At 45.5% G+C, this 17,153-nt stretch overlaps 1 protein-coding gene across 3 annotated transcripts in view; it reads right to left on the minus strand.

Moving 5' to 3' along the window:
- Positions 1–434: 434 nt before the first annotated feature.
- The window catches only part of Nedd9 (neural precursor cell expressed, developmentally down-regulated 9), a 170,130-nt gene continuing 153,411 nt past the window's right edge, over positions 435–17,153 (minus strand). For all 3 annotated transcript variants that reach the window (XM_048420236.3, XM_048420313.3, XM_085699417.2), the window contains 5 exons: positions 9,084–9,185; positions 8,510–8,611; positions 6,190–7,431; positions 4,826–4,915; positions 435–3,003 (listed from right to left, as the gene is read on the minus strand). In XM_048420236.3, coding sequence (XP_048276193.3) covers positions 2,494–3,003; positions 4,826–4,915; positions 6,190–7,431; positions 8,510–8,611; positions 9,084–9,185 — 2,046 coding nt within the window. In that variant the 3' untranslated portion in view covers positions 435–2,493. The remainder of the gene's footprint in view (positions 3,004–4,825; positions 4,916–6,189; positions 7,432–8,509; positions 8,612–9,083; positions 9,186–17,153) is intronic.

The following is a 17,153-nucleotide window of genomic DNA, read 5'->3' on the forward strand; positions in this document are numbered from 1 at the left end:
CAAGAGAAGTAATTAATTAATACACAGATGTATTCAAATACCTTCTATGCCTCAGTGGTTAGGAATTCGTGCGGTTAGGAATCTATTTTTCTTCTAGTTTGCTTGGAATCGTTTTCTTTATGCCTAGCCCAGAATGAAAAAAAAGTCCACTGCTGAAATTACTCGAGCGGTCACACTTACAAAGTAGAAACAGAAACCACCCTTTCCTCGCTAGGTGTGTGGGTGCTGTAGCCAGATGTGGTGGTGCACACCTTGAATCCCAGCACTCTGGAGGCAGAGACGGGCAGATCTCTGTGACTTCAAAGCCAGCCTGGTCTACATAAAGTCTATGTAGACCAAATTGACTTTCTGTACTCAGTTAGCCCAGATAGGTCGATACTTAATCCCATGGTAAAGACAGACACATGGAAAAGGAACCCAGTGACTACGAAGGGAATGATCTAAAAATTTAATAGCTTGTATATACAAGATGACAACAGGCAATACAAATTGGAGAGTTTGGTTTTGACAATGTGGAATGTCATCACTCAGGTTAAGACAAGGCAGCCCTCTCCCAACAGATACGCATCGTACAGTAAGAAGTCCAAGCGACTTTATCCAGTGGTTCGGATGCACCATGACCCACTTCCTCCACACACAGTGAATTGCAGTCCCACAGCTCAGCTGTTCATCTTCTGGCAGCTCAGAGCTTTGAGGACTGCAGTTGTAGTTTGTTTTAAAAAGCACCATCTCTTTAAAAACTTCCGCCAATTTAAAAAAAAAAAAGTTACACTGAGGTCACACGTTCTTCCCAAGCCCCTCCCTGTGTTTGTAATTTGGTTGTTTAAAATAAGTAAGTCAAGACATACATAACACCTGCTTGGTGGTGGTGGTGCATGCCTTCAATCCCAGCACTTGGAAGGCAGAGGCAGGCGGATCTCTGTGAGTTCGAGGCCAGCCTGGTCTACAAGAGCTAGTTCCAGGACAGCTAGGGCTGTTACACAAAGAAACTCTGTCTCAAAAACCCAACCAACCAACCAAACAAACAAAAACACATAAGAAAACCAAAGCAAAAACAGTATCAAAGAAGGACTTTTATAACAAACAAAAACACATCTCCAAATAGGCCAGAATGGAATAATTTTCACAAACAGAGACTACAAGAATCATACTTCTCTGCTTGGTCATAAAGAAATAGGGGAATAGTTTGTCTGTCCACGGTGAGTCTGGTGGCGCTGGTGCCTGTGCTGTATCCACACAGCGCGTATGTAGAGACAGACTGCAGGATCAATGCTGTGACTAGCTGTCACATGGCGGCATGTCATATCCACAAGGTCCAGGGCCGCAGCAGGTGTGACGATCAGATATCCGCAGTTGTTCTGAGTGTTGGGCACGCATAGGGAAGTTTTCAGAAGGGTGTAGGATACACCAAGCAACGAGAGAACAGGAAAGGGCCTGGTGGCTCCACAGTCCAGTGGCTCAGGAGCTGCCATTTCCTTTGGATAACGAAGGTAGAAACCCCTCAGAGAGACCTTTATTCAATGACTGGCAGTTGGAGACATCCCCTCTTTTTGTCACGATCACAGTCTGATGTTATCTTCATGAATTCCCACTGCATTTTTTTTTTAAATTCAACTCTAAAAGCACCTGTTAGAAAACCTAGTGGCTTAATCGCTCACAAATGCAGCCCCATGGAAACAATTGTTCTCTCTTTATGGTAGCTTTCTTGCAGAATTGAAAGAGCACAGTCACAGCTGTGGACAGTCTCAGACCAGCACGTGTGTCTTGCTTCTCTCTAGCTCTCGAAACATTGCGCCTTAGGTAACTTAGGTTAATGTATACTTTTTGAAACTCTCTCTGTCCCTCCTCCCCCCTCTCTCTCTTGGCCTTTTCAACCAGATCGGGGTCATTTACCGTTGTGTTAAAGACAGTCAAGTTTGAAAAATGTTTTAGATAACAACAAGCCACACCATGACTTGTGATGTGACTTGTGGTGACTTGTGAAGACATGGTATGACTTGTGATGTGGGAAGTGAACCCGTGGTAGATAGGACCATGAGCTCCAGATGGAGTGTGCTGGGCTCAGCTCACCACTGACACATGCAGAGTAACATGACATCCCACGGGTATAATTTTCTATAAAACCCAAACAATGCAGCATTAGGGGGTGCTTACTAAGGTGCTTCTTAATTCATGTTTTTAATGGAATGTATCAGACACACATCTACAAACAAATATGGATACATAGGCATAGACAAACACGGACACATTTCTGTACAGCTTATGCTTTAGATACTTATATGTATATATAAGAACCACACAGGGGGAAAAAAAAAAAGATTTCCCACTTCAGCTCCCTGAATTGATGAAACTCGACTAACTCACACAAAACGTTAAAATATTTCATTTTCATATAAAATATCTACAAAAATAGATAACCTTTACAAAAACCAGATCGTATTTCCAGTTTTCCTTAGTAATTATTCCCATGGTCCCTTTCGCCTCTTTTTCTTCTCAGAAGGTGGCCATCTCCAGCAGGGAACGCTTGAACAGCTGCGCATTTCTGGACAGATCAGTTACCTGATGCACCATCTCCTGCAGGGCGGTAGTGCTGGGGTAGTGGAGGGCGGCCATCTTGGTTGCCATCACGATCGTCTTGAGCTGTTCACAGAGCTGGTTGCTGGAGTTCCTGACTTTATTTCGAATGTCCGGGGCCGCCACCTGCCTCGTCAGCGTGTCTCCAATGAACACCAGTTTGTGTGCGCTGAGAATGACAAACTTGCTGTGTGCCACAAAGATCCGTGGGGGTTGGGCCGAGCTGACGCAGCTGAAGAGGGCGTCGATGGCATTGAGGAGGGATATGAAGTGGGTCTCGCACTGGTCGTAGTAGAAGCACAACAACTGCCTATCCTGAGCACCCACACTGTTGTTTGTGGTTGGGAGGGTCTGGGAGGGCTTCCACTTGGACATGTCGTTCTCCACGGGCTTGGTGATTTCTTGCTCTAACAGCTGGAACTGACTCAGCTGGAAGGAAGATAAGAGGCTTCGTTAGGGGTGAAACATGCATTGTAAAGGGAAAGAAATATGGCGGTGGAGTCAAACAATAGCAGTTTCATCTTTAATAGACGCCAGGTCCTTAGGAGCTGTGTACTTAGCCAGGCTTGCTTCCTAAATCATATGACACAAACCCTGGGAAGATGACCCCTAAGGGATCCTCCAACTCTGACCTGGGATGACACCATTTGTCTTTTTCTCCTTCGAATTGAAAGGCGACGTTGGGTTTAAACCCCAGCCTCACCTTCCACACCATTATGAGGGTTCAGGAAATTACTGTTATTCACAAAGTGCCTTTGCATCCCTTATGGGATCGTGGTTTCAAGCTGAGATGATAATTTCTAGCAATTTTACTAAGAATCCTGCGATCAGGACTCAGTTAACCTCTCACCCTGACTCAGAGCTGAGTCAGCACAGGGACAGCTCCATCCTGCTCCCCCCACCTCCAAGAAGGGCACAGTCAGCTTTGTATTGCACAGAATTTACTTTCTTCTTAGGAATTACTTTAGTGTGTGCTAATTCCCTCCAACTCTGCTGTCTTATGGGGCCAATTGCCGACGTAAGCAGAGCAGATATAGGGTGGTGTTCAAATATTATTTAATAATAACAAATTAATTTCAAATCATGTGTTTGTGGAGGGCAGTACTTTCCCATTTTATAGAGAAAGAACTGAAGTTTTGGTCCATTACATGATGTTCAAGTCAACACACCTGTTGCCTAGAAACAAGGGGTTGAACTCAGGTTTGCCAAAGACATCTTGTCACTTAGTGTTGTGATGTTGTGAAATAACTCATCTGTTATTTTATTCCATCTTAAAGAGTGTGTATCCTTAGTCCATCTCTTTCTGCTTTCATGTCCTTGACATTCATATCTGTCCTCATATGCTGTGCTCATTAAACCTTTGCGTGGATTGCCCTGCTCAGAGCCCTTGGTGAATGGACTTGAACCTGTCTCACTAACATCGGCTTGTTCCCTTTGACCCTTAGACTGGACCATGAAAAAATACAGGTAGAGGGATGGGGTTGAGGAAAGAGTTAGAATCCTACTCTTTTAAGTAATTTGAGAACCACAGAAGGGTGTTGACCATTCGCTAAGGAATTCCATGTAAAATGCCATCTACAGAAAAAGCTTTGGAGCTCGGCACAATGGCACACCCAGCAATCCCGGCACTCAAGAGGTTGAGAAACGAGAATATCAAGTTTGAAGCCAGCCTGGGCTACACAGGGAGACCCTACCTCGAAGTATAACATAACAAAGCAGTGCCCCATAGAAAGGGCTTTGAAAGTCCATTTGTGAGTTTTATAAAGTTAAACGGGACCCGAGTGAGGAGGCGACTAGAGAAAATGTCGAAGACTAGAGGAGAGCAAAGCAGATCCTGGAAGAGAACCAAGAGAAAACCAAGGAGAAACGATAGCCCTGTTCCTGTCTGTCCTGGCTGCATCTTTATCCTCCTGAACTCCGAACTCCCTTACTGTGGCCTTAACAGAAAACCAATTAGCTTGGGCCAGCTTGACTAGGACTTGTGTCTTGAGACCAAAGGCTTTAACTCAAATAGTCCTAATGTGTTACGTATTAACAGGCAGAGCCCAAACAAACCCCGTCATTTAGATGCAATCCAGAGATACTCGACTGGAGTCACAGACTACAAGCCTTCACTTGGTTCTTATGTCCTATTATATGCCTGGGACTTCATGTGGTGGCCGGGCAAGCCCCCAACCTTTGGAGTTCTCCATTCCCTACTAAGTGGAGCCCTTTTCTCCATCGAAGAGCCCACTGCTTTGCTTGAACTTACCTGATGATGCTCCAGCTGGGCCTTGTTCTGCTTGATGATGTTCTCTTTCTCCAAGAGCTCCTTCTGCTGTCTCTCAAACTCCTCCTTGCCCTATTGTTTTCAACACAAATACTGCATTACTTCACCACCGAGAGTCACTTATGTGAACAGCTTCATTGACAAGCACATTTAGACTCTCGTTAGCCACTAGCCATTTCCTTCATGTCCCACTAGACATTATAAACCACTGTCAGGGACTTTCAGAGTTACTGTGGAGCCAGGCCTGAAAAGTAAAGCCTGTTTCCAAGGAGTCTGCCTTCGTTGTTACTCCTTCTAGCTGGAGACCTTCCCATGATCCTCTCTGCACTCTCTTCATAAGCATTATTTTTCCATGGTTTCTTAATGGGTTATATGTGAATCCATGCACTTTCAAACCAAGGTTAAAAAAAATGGGTGCATATTTTACTTCCAAAGTCTTGAACTCTCCTGTATCTCTCTACCTGCACTTAGCATCCGCCAGTGCACACCATCAGAAACCCAGTGAGATGAATGCTAAATGCCTTCATCTAAGCTAGGCCGTTACTCAGCATGAGATGAGGCTCAGTTGATCTCTTCTACTCCCTTGTGCCTGGGGGCTTTCGGTATTTAAATTTTCAGCAGAATCCATGGCTCTCAATCAAATGGGAAAGGATGGCAGAATAAGACATTATGTTAAATACTAAGTGCTAGATTATGAGAGAGGGTTTGAATTCTTCAAAGCAGACGGGGAAGTTTTCAGGATCCCATAGCAACTGGTAACTAGCACAGTTTACACTTCTAGGAGGCAGTTTGCATGTTTAACATGTGTAGGCCAAGCTGTTGGCCAATTGGCAAATGATCACAGACCCTCTAAATCTGATGGGGCTCTGTGTCTTTGTAAGCAGCAACACACACACACACACACACAGAGAGTAGGCTTCAAGAGTTCCTTAGAAACTCTCTATGTACAGATATTTCCAATAGTTATTTTTCTTAGCAGTGACATGTTTTAAAACGTTTCATTGCGATGGACTGTCCCATGGAAGTGTGCCATACACCAGTAGAGGAAGAAATGATGCCATGACTAGCGGACCCACTGTTCCCCATTGAGTCCCCTCCAGTTTGCCTGGTGTATATCAGTGAGACTTAATACAGCCCTTTGGAGTTAGTGCATTCTCGAAACAAAATTCAGGCCCAGGGAGGTTAAATGAAGTGGCTGTACAATTTCTGTACAACCTCACCCTTAATTTTCACAACACTTGGACTGGCACTCAGCATGTTCTGCCCTTTGGCTGCCGAGCCCGTGGACATCAGTCCTGGGCTCCCTGAATGTGAGTGTGTGTGGTTTACAGGTCTGGTTGCCTTACCTGTAGGTGGACGTAATCATAGTCATCCATCCAGCTCCTTTCAGAACCATCACTGCTACTACAGTCTGGTGGCTGGTCCTTGCCTAGAGTGGGAGGCAACGGCTTATCGTGGACCTGGGTCTTGTAGTCACCGGGGCGCAGTAGCTGCATCTGGGACCCCGTATGTGTGTACTCGCTTGAGTTCATGATGCTGTCGGGCCCATTTTTCAGGTGGGAACTGCCTGGAGCTGCTCTAAAGAGAGTCTCTGCATAGGTGCTGATGGTGGTGGTGAGTTGCTTAGCATCATCTGGCACTGTCTTGGCTACCATCACAAACCGGTCCAGATCATCACATTTATTTTGGGGCTTATTGATAGCTAGGACATTCAGGGACCAGCTGCACTCATTCAAATCGTGACTGGTTTGACTGAGGATCTGGTGGGAATCTTCGACCCTCTGGAGTTCCCGCTTCATTTTGTTGTGAAGGACCAGTTCTGGGAGGCAGGAGGCATTGGCTAGCGCTCCCCTGGCAAAATGGAGGTATTCCCGTAGAAACAGCTCCACCTTGTCCACTGCGGTGCGGATCTCATTGATGTGTCTTTCCATGTACCCGTAACACCTCCAGTCTGTAGTGACGAGGGACATGAGGCCACAGACACCCATCTCCAGGGTCTGCTGGAGTCGATAGAGCTTCTCAATGGCTGTGTCTGGGTCCAGCAGGAGCCGTTTGTCCTGAGATGGGGAGGCTGACAATGAGGACTCCTTTGAGGAGGTGGAAGAGGTGGACATGTTACTCCTGGTACTGCCAGTGCTGGAGAAGGAGAGTCGGTTGATCCCATCTACCACATCCCGAGAGCCCTTGGTGTCTGCTGGGTTGTGCAGGGGGACATCGTAAACACCATCTCTTTCCTCCAGATTTGCCTTTTCGCTGGTTTCTGCTGGTACCTCCAGAAACTGAACTCCTCGGGGGATATCATATGCATCACTATGAGTGGCCCCGGACTGTCCCGGGTGAGAGGGTGGAGGATGCACTGAAAGAGGCTGCTGTCTTTGTGCCATTGGTTCGGCGGCTCCCGGGGCGTCACAGGTGAATTTGGTGTGAAGGTCCTTCCCCACTGTCTTGGTGCTGGTGGGAGGGATGTCATAAACCCCCTCCGGTCTCGTGTCTGGCCTTCCATCTTGTTTCATTGGAGAAGGGAAATCATAGTCCTTTTCCCTAAGCCCTGCTTCATCTCGATAAGCTGACGGTGGAACGGCATAGACCTAGAGAGCAAGGAAAAGGCCAATTTATTTGTTCAGTTGGATCTTAGAGGGAGGCAGAAAATGAACAGTCTGTGAAGGTGTGATCCGGAGTCCATAGACCTCCTCCCTATTTCGTCTGCCTCTTTCCTCTCACCCTTTACTAATTCCAGAGGTTTCCCAGGGTACAGCACGATCCTTTGAGGATGTGTGCCCGCATCCTTGCACACAAGCATCCATTACCATTCGCAGTGGTGACTGGCTTCAGTGTAGAGCTCTAAGTTCTCACCGCTGGGTTGCGGTCTCAGGTTTCCAACCATTTACTGACTGTCCCACCCAAGTTGACCCATGGTGAGAGACAGAGGCCATGATACATAGCACTGAGGAATCTGAGTCCTCTTCTTAACCATCAGACAGACCATTTGTGGAGGTGCCCGAGTTTCCTTACTATTCAGAGGCACAGTTCCCCGTCTAACTGTATTCAAAGTGTGGGTACTCTCAGAGATCAACAGAAGACAAAGTGAGCTACCTCGAATGTGTGAATTGAGGAAGACGTAGGTGAGCAGTTCTCAACCTCTGGATCGAGACCCCTTGGGGCAGTCAAACGACCCTTTTAGAGAGGCTCACACATCAGATATCCTGCATATTACAATTCACAACAGTAGCAAAATTACAGTTATGAAGTAGTAATAGAAACAGTTTTATGGTTGGGGGTCACCACAGCATGAGGAACTTTATTAAGGGGTTACAGCATTAGGAGGGTTGAGAACCACTGCTGTAGACCCTTCTAGAAAGATGAGATGTATTAGATACTGAAAACTGAACTCATTCTTCCCTTCTAATTGACTCTCATTATTGACGTCTCTGTATTCTAGGGGATGCTCTAAATTTGTAATTATAATTATAAATTTTTGATGAATTGCTGTCTTCTCTCACTTGCTTCCTTCCCACTTTCTCTTTTCTCACCCCCTCCCTCATGAATATGGTGCCTCCCTTTTGGAGTATGCCATTCTCATCCTATCCCAATGAATGAACACACATCAGCCTGCCTGATACACACAGAGATGCTCATCCGCACCCAGCTCTTTATCAGTTCACTTACCCCTTGAGTAGGGGGAATGTCATACACCCCTTGAGGCTTTATCTCTCCCACTGGAAATGAAAGCACGGGGCCTTTCACTGACGAAGGAGGGATGTCATATACCTAAAGAGAAACACTTGAGTTACCCAGGATGGAAATGTCATCTCTCACTTCTCTTGCTTCTCTTTCCCTGTGGATTGATCTCTCAGGTCATACACAGACTGGGTCTCTATCAGCATCCCATGCCATCGGGACACATCAGGGGTTTATGGATTATGTGTTCTTTGATTTGGATTGAATATGAAAATGATCTTCCATAAACTATCTACTCTATAATTTAGATCATTAAATTGCACATTTCCAGAAATAAAATGACAAAGTAATAAAGCAACAAGGTATTTCTCAGATGGAAGATTAGATTTTCTGCTGGGGCAAAACCAGAGAACACAATTTAAATAACACTGGGTTGGTCCCTGGGCAGGTGGCTCAGAGCTCCATATGATAAGATTGTGACTGGTGACCTTTTTCTCCTGTGTGGTCCTGAAGACATGCTACCCCATAAGCCAGCTCCCCTGGTGGTGTTCCCATTGCCTACCCCTTGAGTAGTGTGGGAAGGAGGGACATCGTAGACATCCTTTTGGTATCTGGCAGGATACTCGTACACATAGCCGTGGCCTGTTCTCACTGGGGTGATCACCTGTGGGTGAAAATACAGAGAGATGTCAAATGACAGCCCCAAGTCCTCAGTATCTCTTAGCCTGTAATCAGGCACACATCCCTAATCAATCCCTCACAGAAAGGAGAGAAAAGGAAGGAAAAATGAAATGGAAGGAAGACAAGGAAGGAAAAAGGATGCAAGGGAGACAGAAAAGAAGACATGAAGATACAAGCTCAGAACATGAAGGAAGTGTCTGAAATATCATCACTGCCTTTGCTAAGAATTTTCCAAAAATCCTATTAAAGTTCATCAGTAGAGTCTCAATTCCCTATATTCAAGGAGATATTAAATTTTCTTATATCATATAAATTATAAAAGTCAGGCTGGAGAGAAGGCTCAGCAGTTCAGGCCACTTGCTGCTCTTACAGAGGACCTGGGATTGGTTCCCAGCACCCACCATGCTGCATTTCCAGTCCTGGGGCACGGATCCCCTCTTCTGGCATTCAGCAGCACCAGGAACATGAATGGTGTATACATACATATTCATGCACACACCTAAAAATCAACAAGTCCCAGTAAAATAAAATAATGAACGTTTGAGCTGAGCCTTTTGGAGTAGCCAGTGTACAGCACTACAGTCTGGGAAGGGCTCCGGGGCCTTTGTAAAGTACACAATACAAATAGTTTGGCCACTTAAAATTCCTCTCATACCTTCCCCAGTATGCTTCTTCATCTGATATGATTACTGTGATTATAGATGGCATTCCACGGGTCACTCTAGTCCTTTCACAGAGCCACTGATGAACAGCCCTGTTCTTATAACTGCCTGGGAGCAGCAGTCACTCTAATTTACGAAACAAGGGAAACACAGTTCCCATCAGTGTCTCTAGGAGATTGGTTCCAAGATCCTCGGCTGCTCAAGTATACGGGATGTGATGTGTTGCACGTAACCTCCATACATCACTGGGCACACTTAAAACCCTCTCCAAATTACTTTCTGGTCTACCATGCTTTACAAAGACTAAATCAAGAGATGGCATACAGTATTGTTTAGGGAGCAATGGCACAAATCTGCACACGTTCACTGCAGATGCAATTACTTTCTAAATACGTTTGACTTGCAGCTGGTTGTCTCCTCTGATGTGGAACCCACGCTGCAGAGGAAGCTCTCAGGAGCTCACAGCTTGGAAGTGTCCTGACCTGTAGTCTCTAATCATTCCCCCATTTCCACCAGGGAAGCAAGTGTCCCCAACAGCATCTACATGCAGCAGGTATCAGAACTCACATACACTCACCATGGACTCTGGCATCTGGAGCCAACTCACCTAGTGGGCTAACCTGCTTCCTATCCCATTGCTCCTCCTTCCTTCCTTCCCTCCCTTCCTCCCCTTCTGTTATGTGTGTGTCTATGTCAATGCACTCTCCATATGTGCATACGTGGAGAGCAGCGGTTAACCAACTTCATGTATTTTTCTCTACTTCTCTCCTGTCTGTCTGTCTGTCTATCTATCTATCTATCTAGATATCTATCTATCTATCTATCTAGATATCTATCTATCTATCTTGAGACAGCATCTCTTCACTGACCTAGAGCTCACCATTCACCTTTCCCAGTGACCACGCCATCACTGGGGTTATAGACACGTGACACTACACCTGGCTTCTCCATGTGTGTTGGGGAGTTTGAAATCAGGTCCTCATATTTGTTGTTGTTGTTTGAGACAGGGTTTCTCTGTAATTTTGAAGCCTGTCCTGGAACTAGCTCTTATAGACCAGGCTGGCCTCGAACTCACAGAGATCCACCTATCTCTGCCTCCCAAGTGCTGGGATTAAAGGTGTGCGCCACCACCGCCACCAGGCTAGGTCCTCACATTTGTACAGCAAGCACTTTACCCACTGCTGGCTCCTATGTCCTGCTATGCACTGCACTGGTAATTCTAAACAGGAGAGAAACACTATTTCAACTTAACTGATTTAATCCTCTCAGGGTTTGCAAATTGCCACAGTCTTATTTTTGTTCAACTCCCTACGACCAAGCCATTAACAGTGTCCATGCCAAAAACTGCCCACCATGTCTTTGAGAAGCGACACTGAAAATCAGGAGGAGCTGTCTGTTCCCGGGAGGCCCTCATCTTTCACCCTTTAACGCGAAAACTCTGGCGTCGAACTGCCTACAAAACTATGTGAGAAATGTCCCAAGTCCATCTTAAGCTGAAGCGAGTGGAACACAGCCAAGTGTACCAGTGTCTGTACCCCAGGGGCTCCAAATCTTCCCTGTTCAATTTTGTTTAAAATGCCTGATGCTTACCACTGATTATTTCTTGCACTGAAGGTAAAAGAGATTAGTATGCAGCAAACATTTCCAGGCAGTCTCTCCATTGTCTCGGGTTTAGAAAAGAAAAGCGTCGCTTTAAGTTTGTTGGCATCGAGAGACGGAACCATTTTAGGAAGCAGCCATTGTATTGTACGCAGCAAATAGTCCTTCATAAAGCAGGGGGCTGTTTGCTAAAGCCTTTTAATGCCCTTGTATGATTTTTTTTTTTTGCACTTAGCATTGTGCAAGAGAGATATGAAGATCTTGTAGACGGTCTGTTTATAACTCACTATTTAGCTTGTAATAGAACCTGTTCACAGCCCAGCTTTTGTTAAGCATGTAATCTTCTAAGAGGGGGTTCCATGCCAAGCTGCCAACTTCGGGATGCCAGTGAACTAAAGTCGATTGAGCTGAAGTCCTGCTTCACTCCTCATCTTTTATTTTGAAAATGGGGAGGGGGTAGGGAGGTAGAGGGGGCAGGGCATGACCCTTAGAAAGGGCCAGGGACCAAGCCATCCCTAGCCTTTGTGGCCCTTCCCTGGCAGGGCACACTCAGGCTTCTTGGTATTTACCATTCCACTTCCTGACAAATGTCACGGAGCCCCAACTTGCTCTCTCTTTCTCATTTAGAGGATTCCTGTGGTCATCTGGTGTTTAAAACTTCGCATTCCAAACCAGTCATTTTCCCTTGTTTATGCAGTTAAAGAAACAGATGGAGGAAAAACCACGGGAGGAAAAAGCCAATAAAAGACAGCCTTCCCTGTCCCAGCATTCCCGGCGGAACATCCTAGCTCACATGGATGCACCGATGACATTTAAGTGGGACCAAAGCTTTGCTTCTGGTGTGACATGTCCAGAGCATTTAGTGATCCACGTGGTCACTCAGGAAAGATTGCTGAGGCTTTCTTCAGCGCCGCCTTTGTCTCCACCCTTGCTAGGACTCTTTCCGTGCCAATGGTGTGTTCCCTCCTCAGGAAAAAGTGCTTGGACGGCCTGACCTTCCCGCTTTTTCTTCCTGCTTGACAGGAGCACACAAAAAGACCTCTACATTACCTCCCTATTCATCCGCCTAGGACTACTGATTTTCAGTCCAAGAGGCACACCAAGAACTGACTAAGACCATGCGTTTGGAAGAATTCTCTTGGGCATAAAATCACTCCCTAAGGGCATTTTCAAACTAATTTCTCAATGAAATCAAGTCAGCTTTTTTTTTTTTTTTTTAATTTCCCTTTTCTGTCTGTTTTTCTTTGGTGCATTCCTTTTATTCTACGTATTTATTTGTAGTTACAAAGGCTTCGCCCTAAGAATTACAAAGCTGACCTCTTAATTCATTACTGCCTCCCAGGGAGCTAAACTGTGAGGTGGGCTGGGGCCCTGGAGGTCTGGGGCTATGGCAGCTGATTCCCTGACTATGATTACCCTGCAAAGGCCCTGCCCACTCACATGTGGCTCTGTCTCTGTCCTGCTGAGGAATCCCGTTCTTGCCCACTAAGAAGAGCTATGAAGCAGAGAATGGATTGTAGTCATTTGGCTTTTTTCCTCCTTTCTTAAAAACATTTTTTAAAATCAACTCTCATTAGTTGTTTGTGTGTGTGTGTGTGCACATTTGCAAGTGTGTAGATGTGTGTAAGTGCACACTTTTGAGTGCATGGATGTGTGTGATATGGGCGCGCAGGCATGCGAGCATGTGGATGTGTGTGTGGTGAGTGTGTACATGCTTGTGAGTGTGTGTGTGTGAATGCTTGTGAGTGTGTGAATGTGTGTATACACATGTGAGCATGTAGATGTGAATTGCATACTTGTGAGTGTGTTTGGTACGTGTGTGTACATGTGAGCGGGGGAAAGCTGATGCCAAGTGACTTGTCGACCTCTTCGAAATTTATTTTTTATAAAGATCTAAGAATAGATGCCCAGAATCTGCTTGTATTAGATGTTAAGATACTACTATTGCTGTGTGCCATAGTTACACAACTATAACCTCAGTACTCAATAGACTGAGGCAGGGGGATTGTGAGTTTGAAACAAACCTAGGCACATAGCAAGGCTCTCTCAAAAACAAACACACAAACACAAAAACAAAACAAAAAAACGAGTAAACACCCCTAAATAAAACATTTTTCCCTCTTGAGTATGTTACAGTTGTATGTAAGAAGCTGGAAGACTTCAATTAAACTCTTACTTTTGAAGGCTATGAAACTGTTGAATAATGTTTCATGTTTGGTAAAATTCTCTACCAAAACAGAATTTAAAAATATTTAATATTTTTTATGTATGTATACCACGGTCATTTGGTAGCCTCAGAGGCCAGAAGAGGGTGTCAGACCCCCAGGAATTGGAGTGGTGGACAGCTGTGAGCCAGCATGTAGGTGCTGGGAACTAAGCCTGGTTCCTCTGTAAGAGCAGACAATGATCTGAAGCCCTGAGCCATCTTTCCGGCCCTCATCTTATTCTTTGAAGTTGGGTCCCTCACTGAGCGTGGTGCTCATCGATTTGGTTACACTGGCTGACCAAGGAGCTTGAGGTCCATCTGTTTCCACCTTCCCAGTGCTAGGATTATAGTTACACATGTTCATGTTTGGCTTACGTAGCTGCCACGGCTCCTAATTCGAGTCCTCATGCTTGCATGACAGGCACTTCACCCACTCAGCCATCTCTTTCTTGATGTTTCCACATTGAATTCACCTGGGCTTGTACCATAGCAGAGCAAGGATCCTGCATCCAGACGCTTGAAGGCCTGGCAGATGGGTGCAGAGGAGAGACAGCCAGGTGCCTGTGCTTGGGAGACAGTGCACATCCTATTGAAAAGTAGGCAGCCATGCCTGTTTCCAGTACTGGGCTGTGTTTTCAGGTCTTGCATGCACTTGGAAGCCAGAGTATAGAAATCTGGTTTTCAAAAGTGGCTCAAAATTTCACAGCAGTGTGATTGCTGAATAAAGCACATCTCAGGACCCTAGGCTGCCTTTACTTCCATCTGTATGGTTTTTGGTCTGTGTGCTCTTTCCCCTTCCTTCTTTGGGACCTTGAAAGCCCCAAGTTCTGACCAATCCCATTTTTATCAAGACCGAAAGCCTCTGGTTTCCCGGAATGCCCCGAACACCCACACCTCTGCACCGGCTTTGTCTAGGTGACTCTTTCCCCTTTCTTATCTTCATTGTGTTCAGAGCCAAGCACAATGCCTCTCTCCCAGAAAGCCTTCTCTGGTCAGACAAATGTCCTCTGTCCTTGTAACACTCCAAGTACTTTCTCCTCACTTCGGATGGTGCATAGGATTTACGGTTTGACTCTCCAGGTGGCTTCATGGCTTTTCTTAGTATGTTGGGGCTTTTTCATATCCATTTATGAATGAGCAGCAGATTGTGCTTTGGATACAGCAGGCTTGAAGAGAGACGGTGCTATAAGGATGGCTAACCATAGCTGCCTACATAGAAGAAGCCGATTTTCCAGGTCAGCCATTTCTGGCGTGAGTGGCACCCCCAGGCCAACAGGCAGGATTCATATCAGCCCTGGTGATGGTGAGCTCACATTAGCCCTGGTGATGGTGAGCAAGCGAAAGAGCCGAGAAAAGGTGAACATTCAAGTGGGGTCAGCAACCACTGACAAATGTACCAGCAGTTGTGCCGGGAGAAAAGAAGATATCATTCTCTGCTACTTCCTTTGGCCCCAGAAAGAGAACATAATTTACAGGAATAAGCATTGTGCTTCAGTTCCCAGGGCATGTGACTGCCCCTCCTGTTGTAAGAGCTCTGTACCAAAGGTTGAAAAGCGCAGTGGCTCTGCAGAGGGAAATGGTTGGTGGCATAAGCTGGGGGTGGGGACAGCTGTGGTTCTACCACCTAGAAGTCATGAGAGCATGAGAGCCAGGCTGTAAGCCATCACATGGGGGACATACAAAAGAATGAGCTCAGATATATCTGTGCCTATGAGGAGGTAGAGCGTATGTCATAGACCTCAAATTATTTTTGAGATACCCAGAGAACCAGTACCACAGGAGGTAAGACAATACCAACAGGAGGAGGGCCAGTTCTTGCTTGCTTGCTGGGGGGGATGTAGTCTGTATATTAGTACAAAGATCTCAAGATGGTTTGCCTTCAAACTGTTTCACGAGTAAACATGAAAATTACACAAAAATCACTAAAGTTCTGTGTTTAAGTTAGATGAAAAGAAAGTCATCTTTAATGATACATGTGTGAATCTTTGAAAGTGAGGCCCAAGAAGTACTGGGAGCGTCAAAGCAAGGTCACCAATGACAGGGGACTTTGCTTCTTAATAGTCATCAGCAGGTTTACTCAAGTTATTATTTTATCAGTACTGCCAGTGTCATGATTATCATCAACACAGGTCAAGGTACTCCAGTGGAAAGCCCTGGGGATGGAGTGTTTTCCTGGGCTTTAGAGATGAAGGCCTTTTCTGAAGAGAAGGGTGACGAGGTTCTGCGCTCAGGACCTGTGACGAAAATTCTCATCAGTGGAAGACCACAAGCTAATGCTTGTCCAGAGCATCTCACCAAGAAGCAGGGCATGGAACCGGCCCTTTACAATGTGTATAAGCAAAGCATTGCCCTAGAGATAACTTCGCACATGATGTCACTGGGGCCAAGGCCTCAGCAAGTCTACCTGGGCTGTAGCTTCCCTTGGGTAAATGTCGCACCTCATGAATGAAGAGCTAGGATCAGGGCAACTTCAGCCTCTCAGCTGCCTGCTGCTAGCTCACTGGAACACCATGAGAAGCAGGAAAGAAGCAGCCATCTACCATTCATGAAGGCAAGCTCCCCTTGTCCCCCTCAAATCCTCAGGTACTCCCGTGTCTCTCTTCTCTTTCTTCAATGCGACAACTTACTCTTCCCTATTTCCTATGCTACCAGCAGCCACGAGGAACAGGACCGGAAGCTGAAAAGTTGATCTCATAGGAGCAGAGAGTAGAATGAATAGAATGACGGCTAAAGAAAGGCTGGGAAATGGGAGGGGTAGGGGTGCGCAGAGAGCGTGGTGGATGCACACGGCATTCAGTTGAATAGGAGAAAAACATTCTGAAGTTCTATAGCACAGAAACGTAACTGTAGTTGACAAGCATTAGTTGCGTGTTTCAACATAGTTAGTAGAGAGGATCTCAAAGGCCCCCAACATCAGAAAATGATGTTTGAGCTGATGAACAGGTTAACTCACCTTAACTGATCAAGTACTGAAATACCCTGTAAATAGATACAATTACTATGTGCTAATTTTAAAATTGTGAGCGCGCGCACACACATACACATACATATACACGTGGAACAGAGAACTATTTGAGTAAGAGAGAATTAAGTAGAGGAGAGGAGAGATGTGAAGATGGGCTGGGAAGAGCACAGGAAACTTCAAAAGCATTGCTCAGATTCTAGTTGCTATCATTCTGAAATCTACTTTATCATCTATCTATGTATTTTCCACCCATCAACTCCCCTTACCTCTCGACCTCTGTATGTAACTAAGCTAGAGTTGGAGATGTAGCCCAGTGGTGGGGTGCTTGTCCAGTGCATGTAAATTCCTGGGTCCTATTCCTAGAACTGTCAAAAAAAATCTTTACAAAAATCATAAGCTATAATTTTAGGAAAAATTAAAACAATAAGAAAGAGTTCCACCTGGAAGCACTTTCTTCTAAGAGGATCATAGTGCATAGGCAGTCACAATAGTTACAAATGTAATGTCTGGTTTTGCAGC

This window comes from Myodes glareolus, chromosome 14 (assembly GCF_982192425.1).
Source record: "Myodes glareolus chromosome 14, mMyoGla1.1, whole genome shotgun sequence".
NCBI lineage: Eukaryota > Metazoa > Chordata > Mammalia > Rodentia > Cricetidae > Myodes > Myodes glareolus.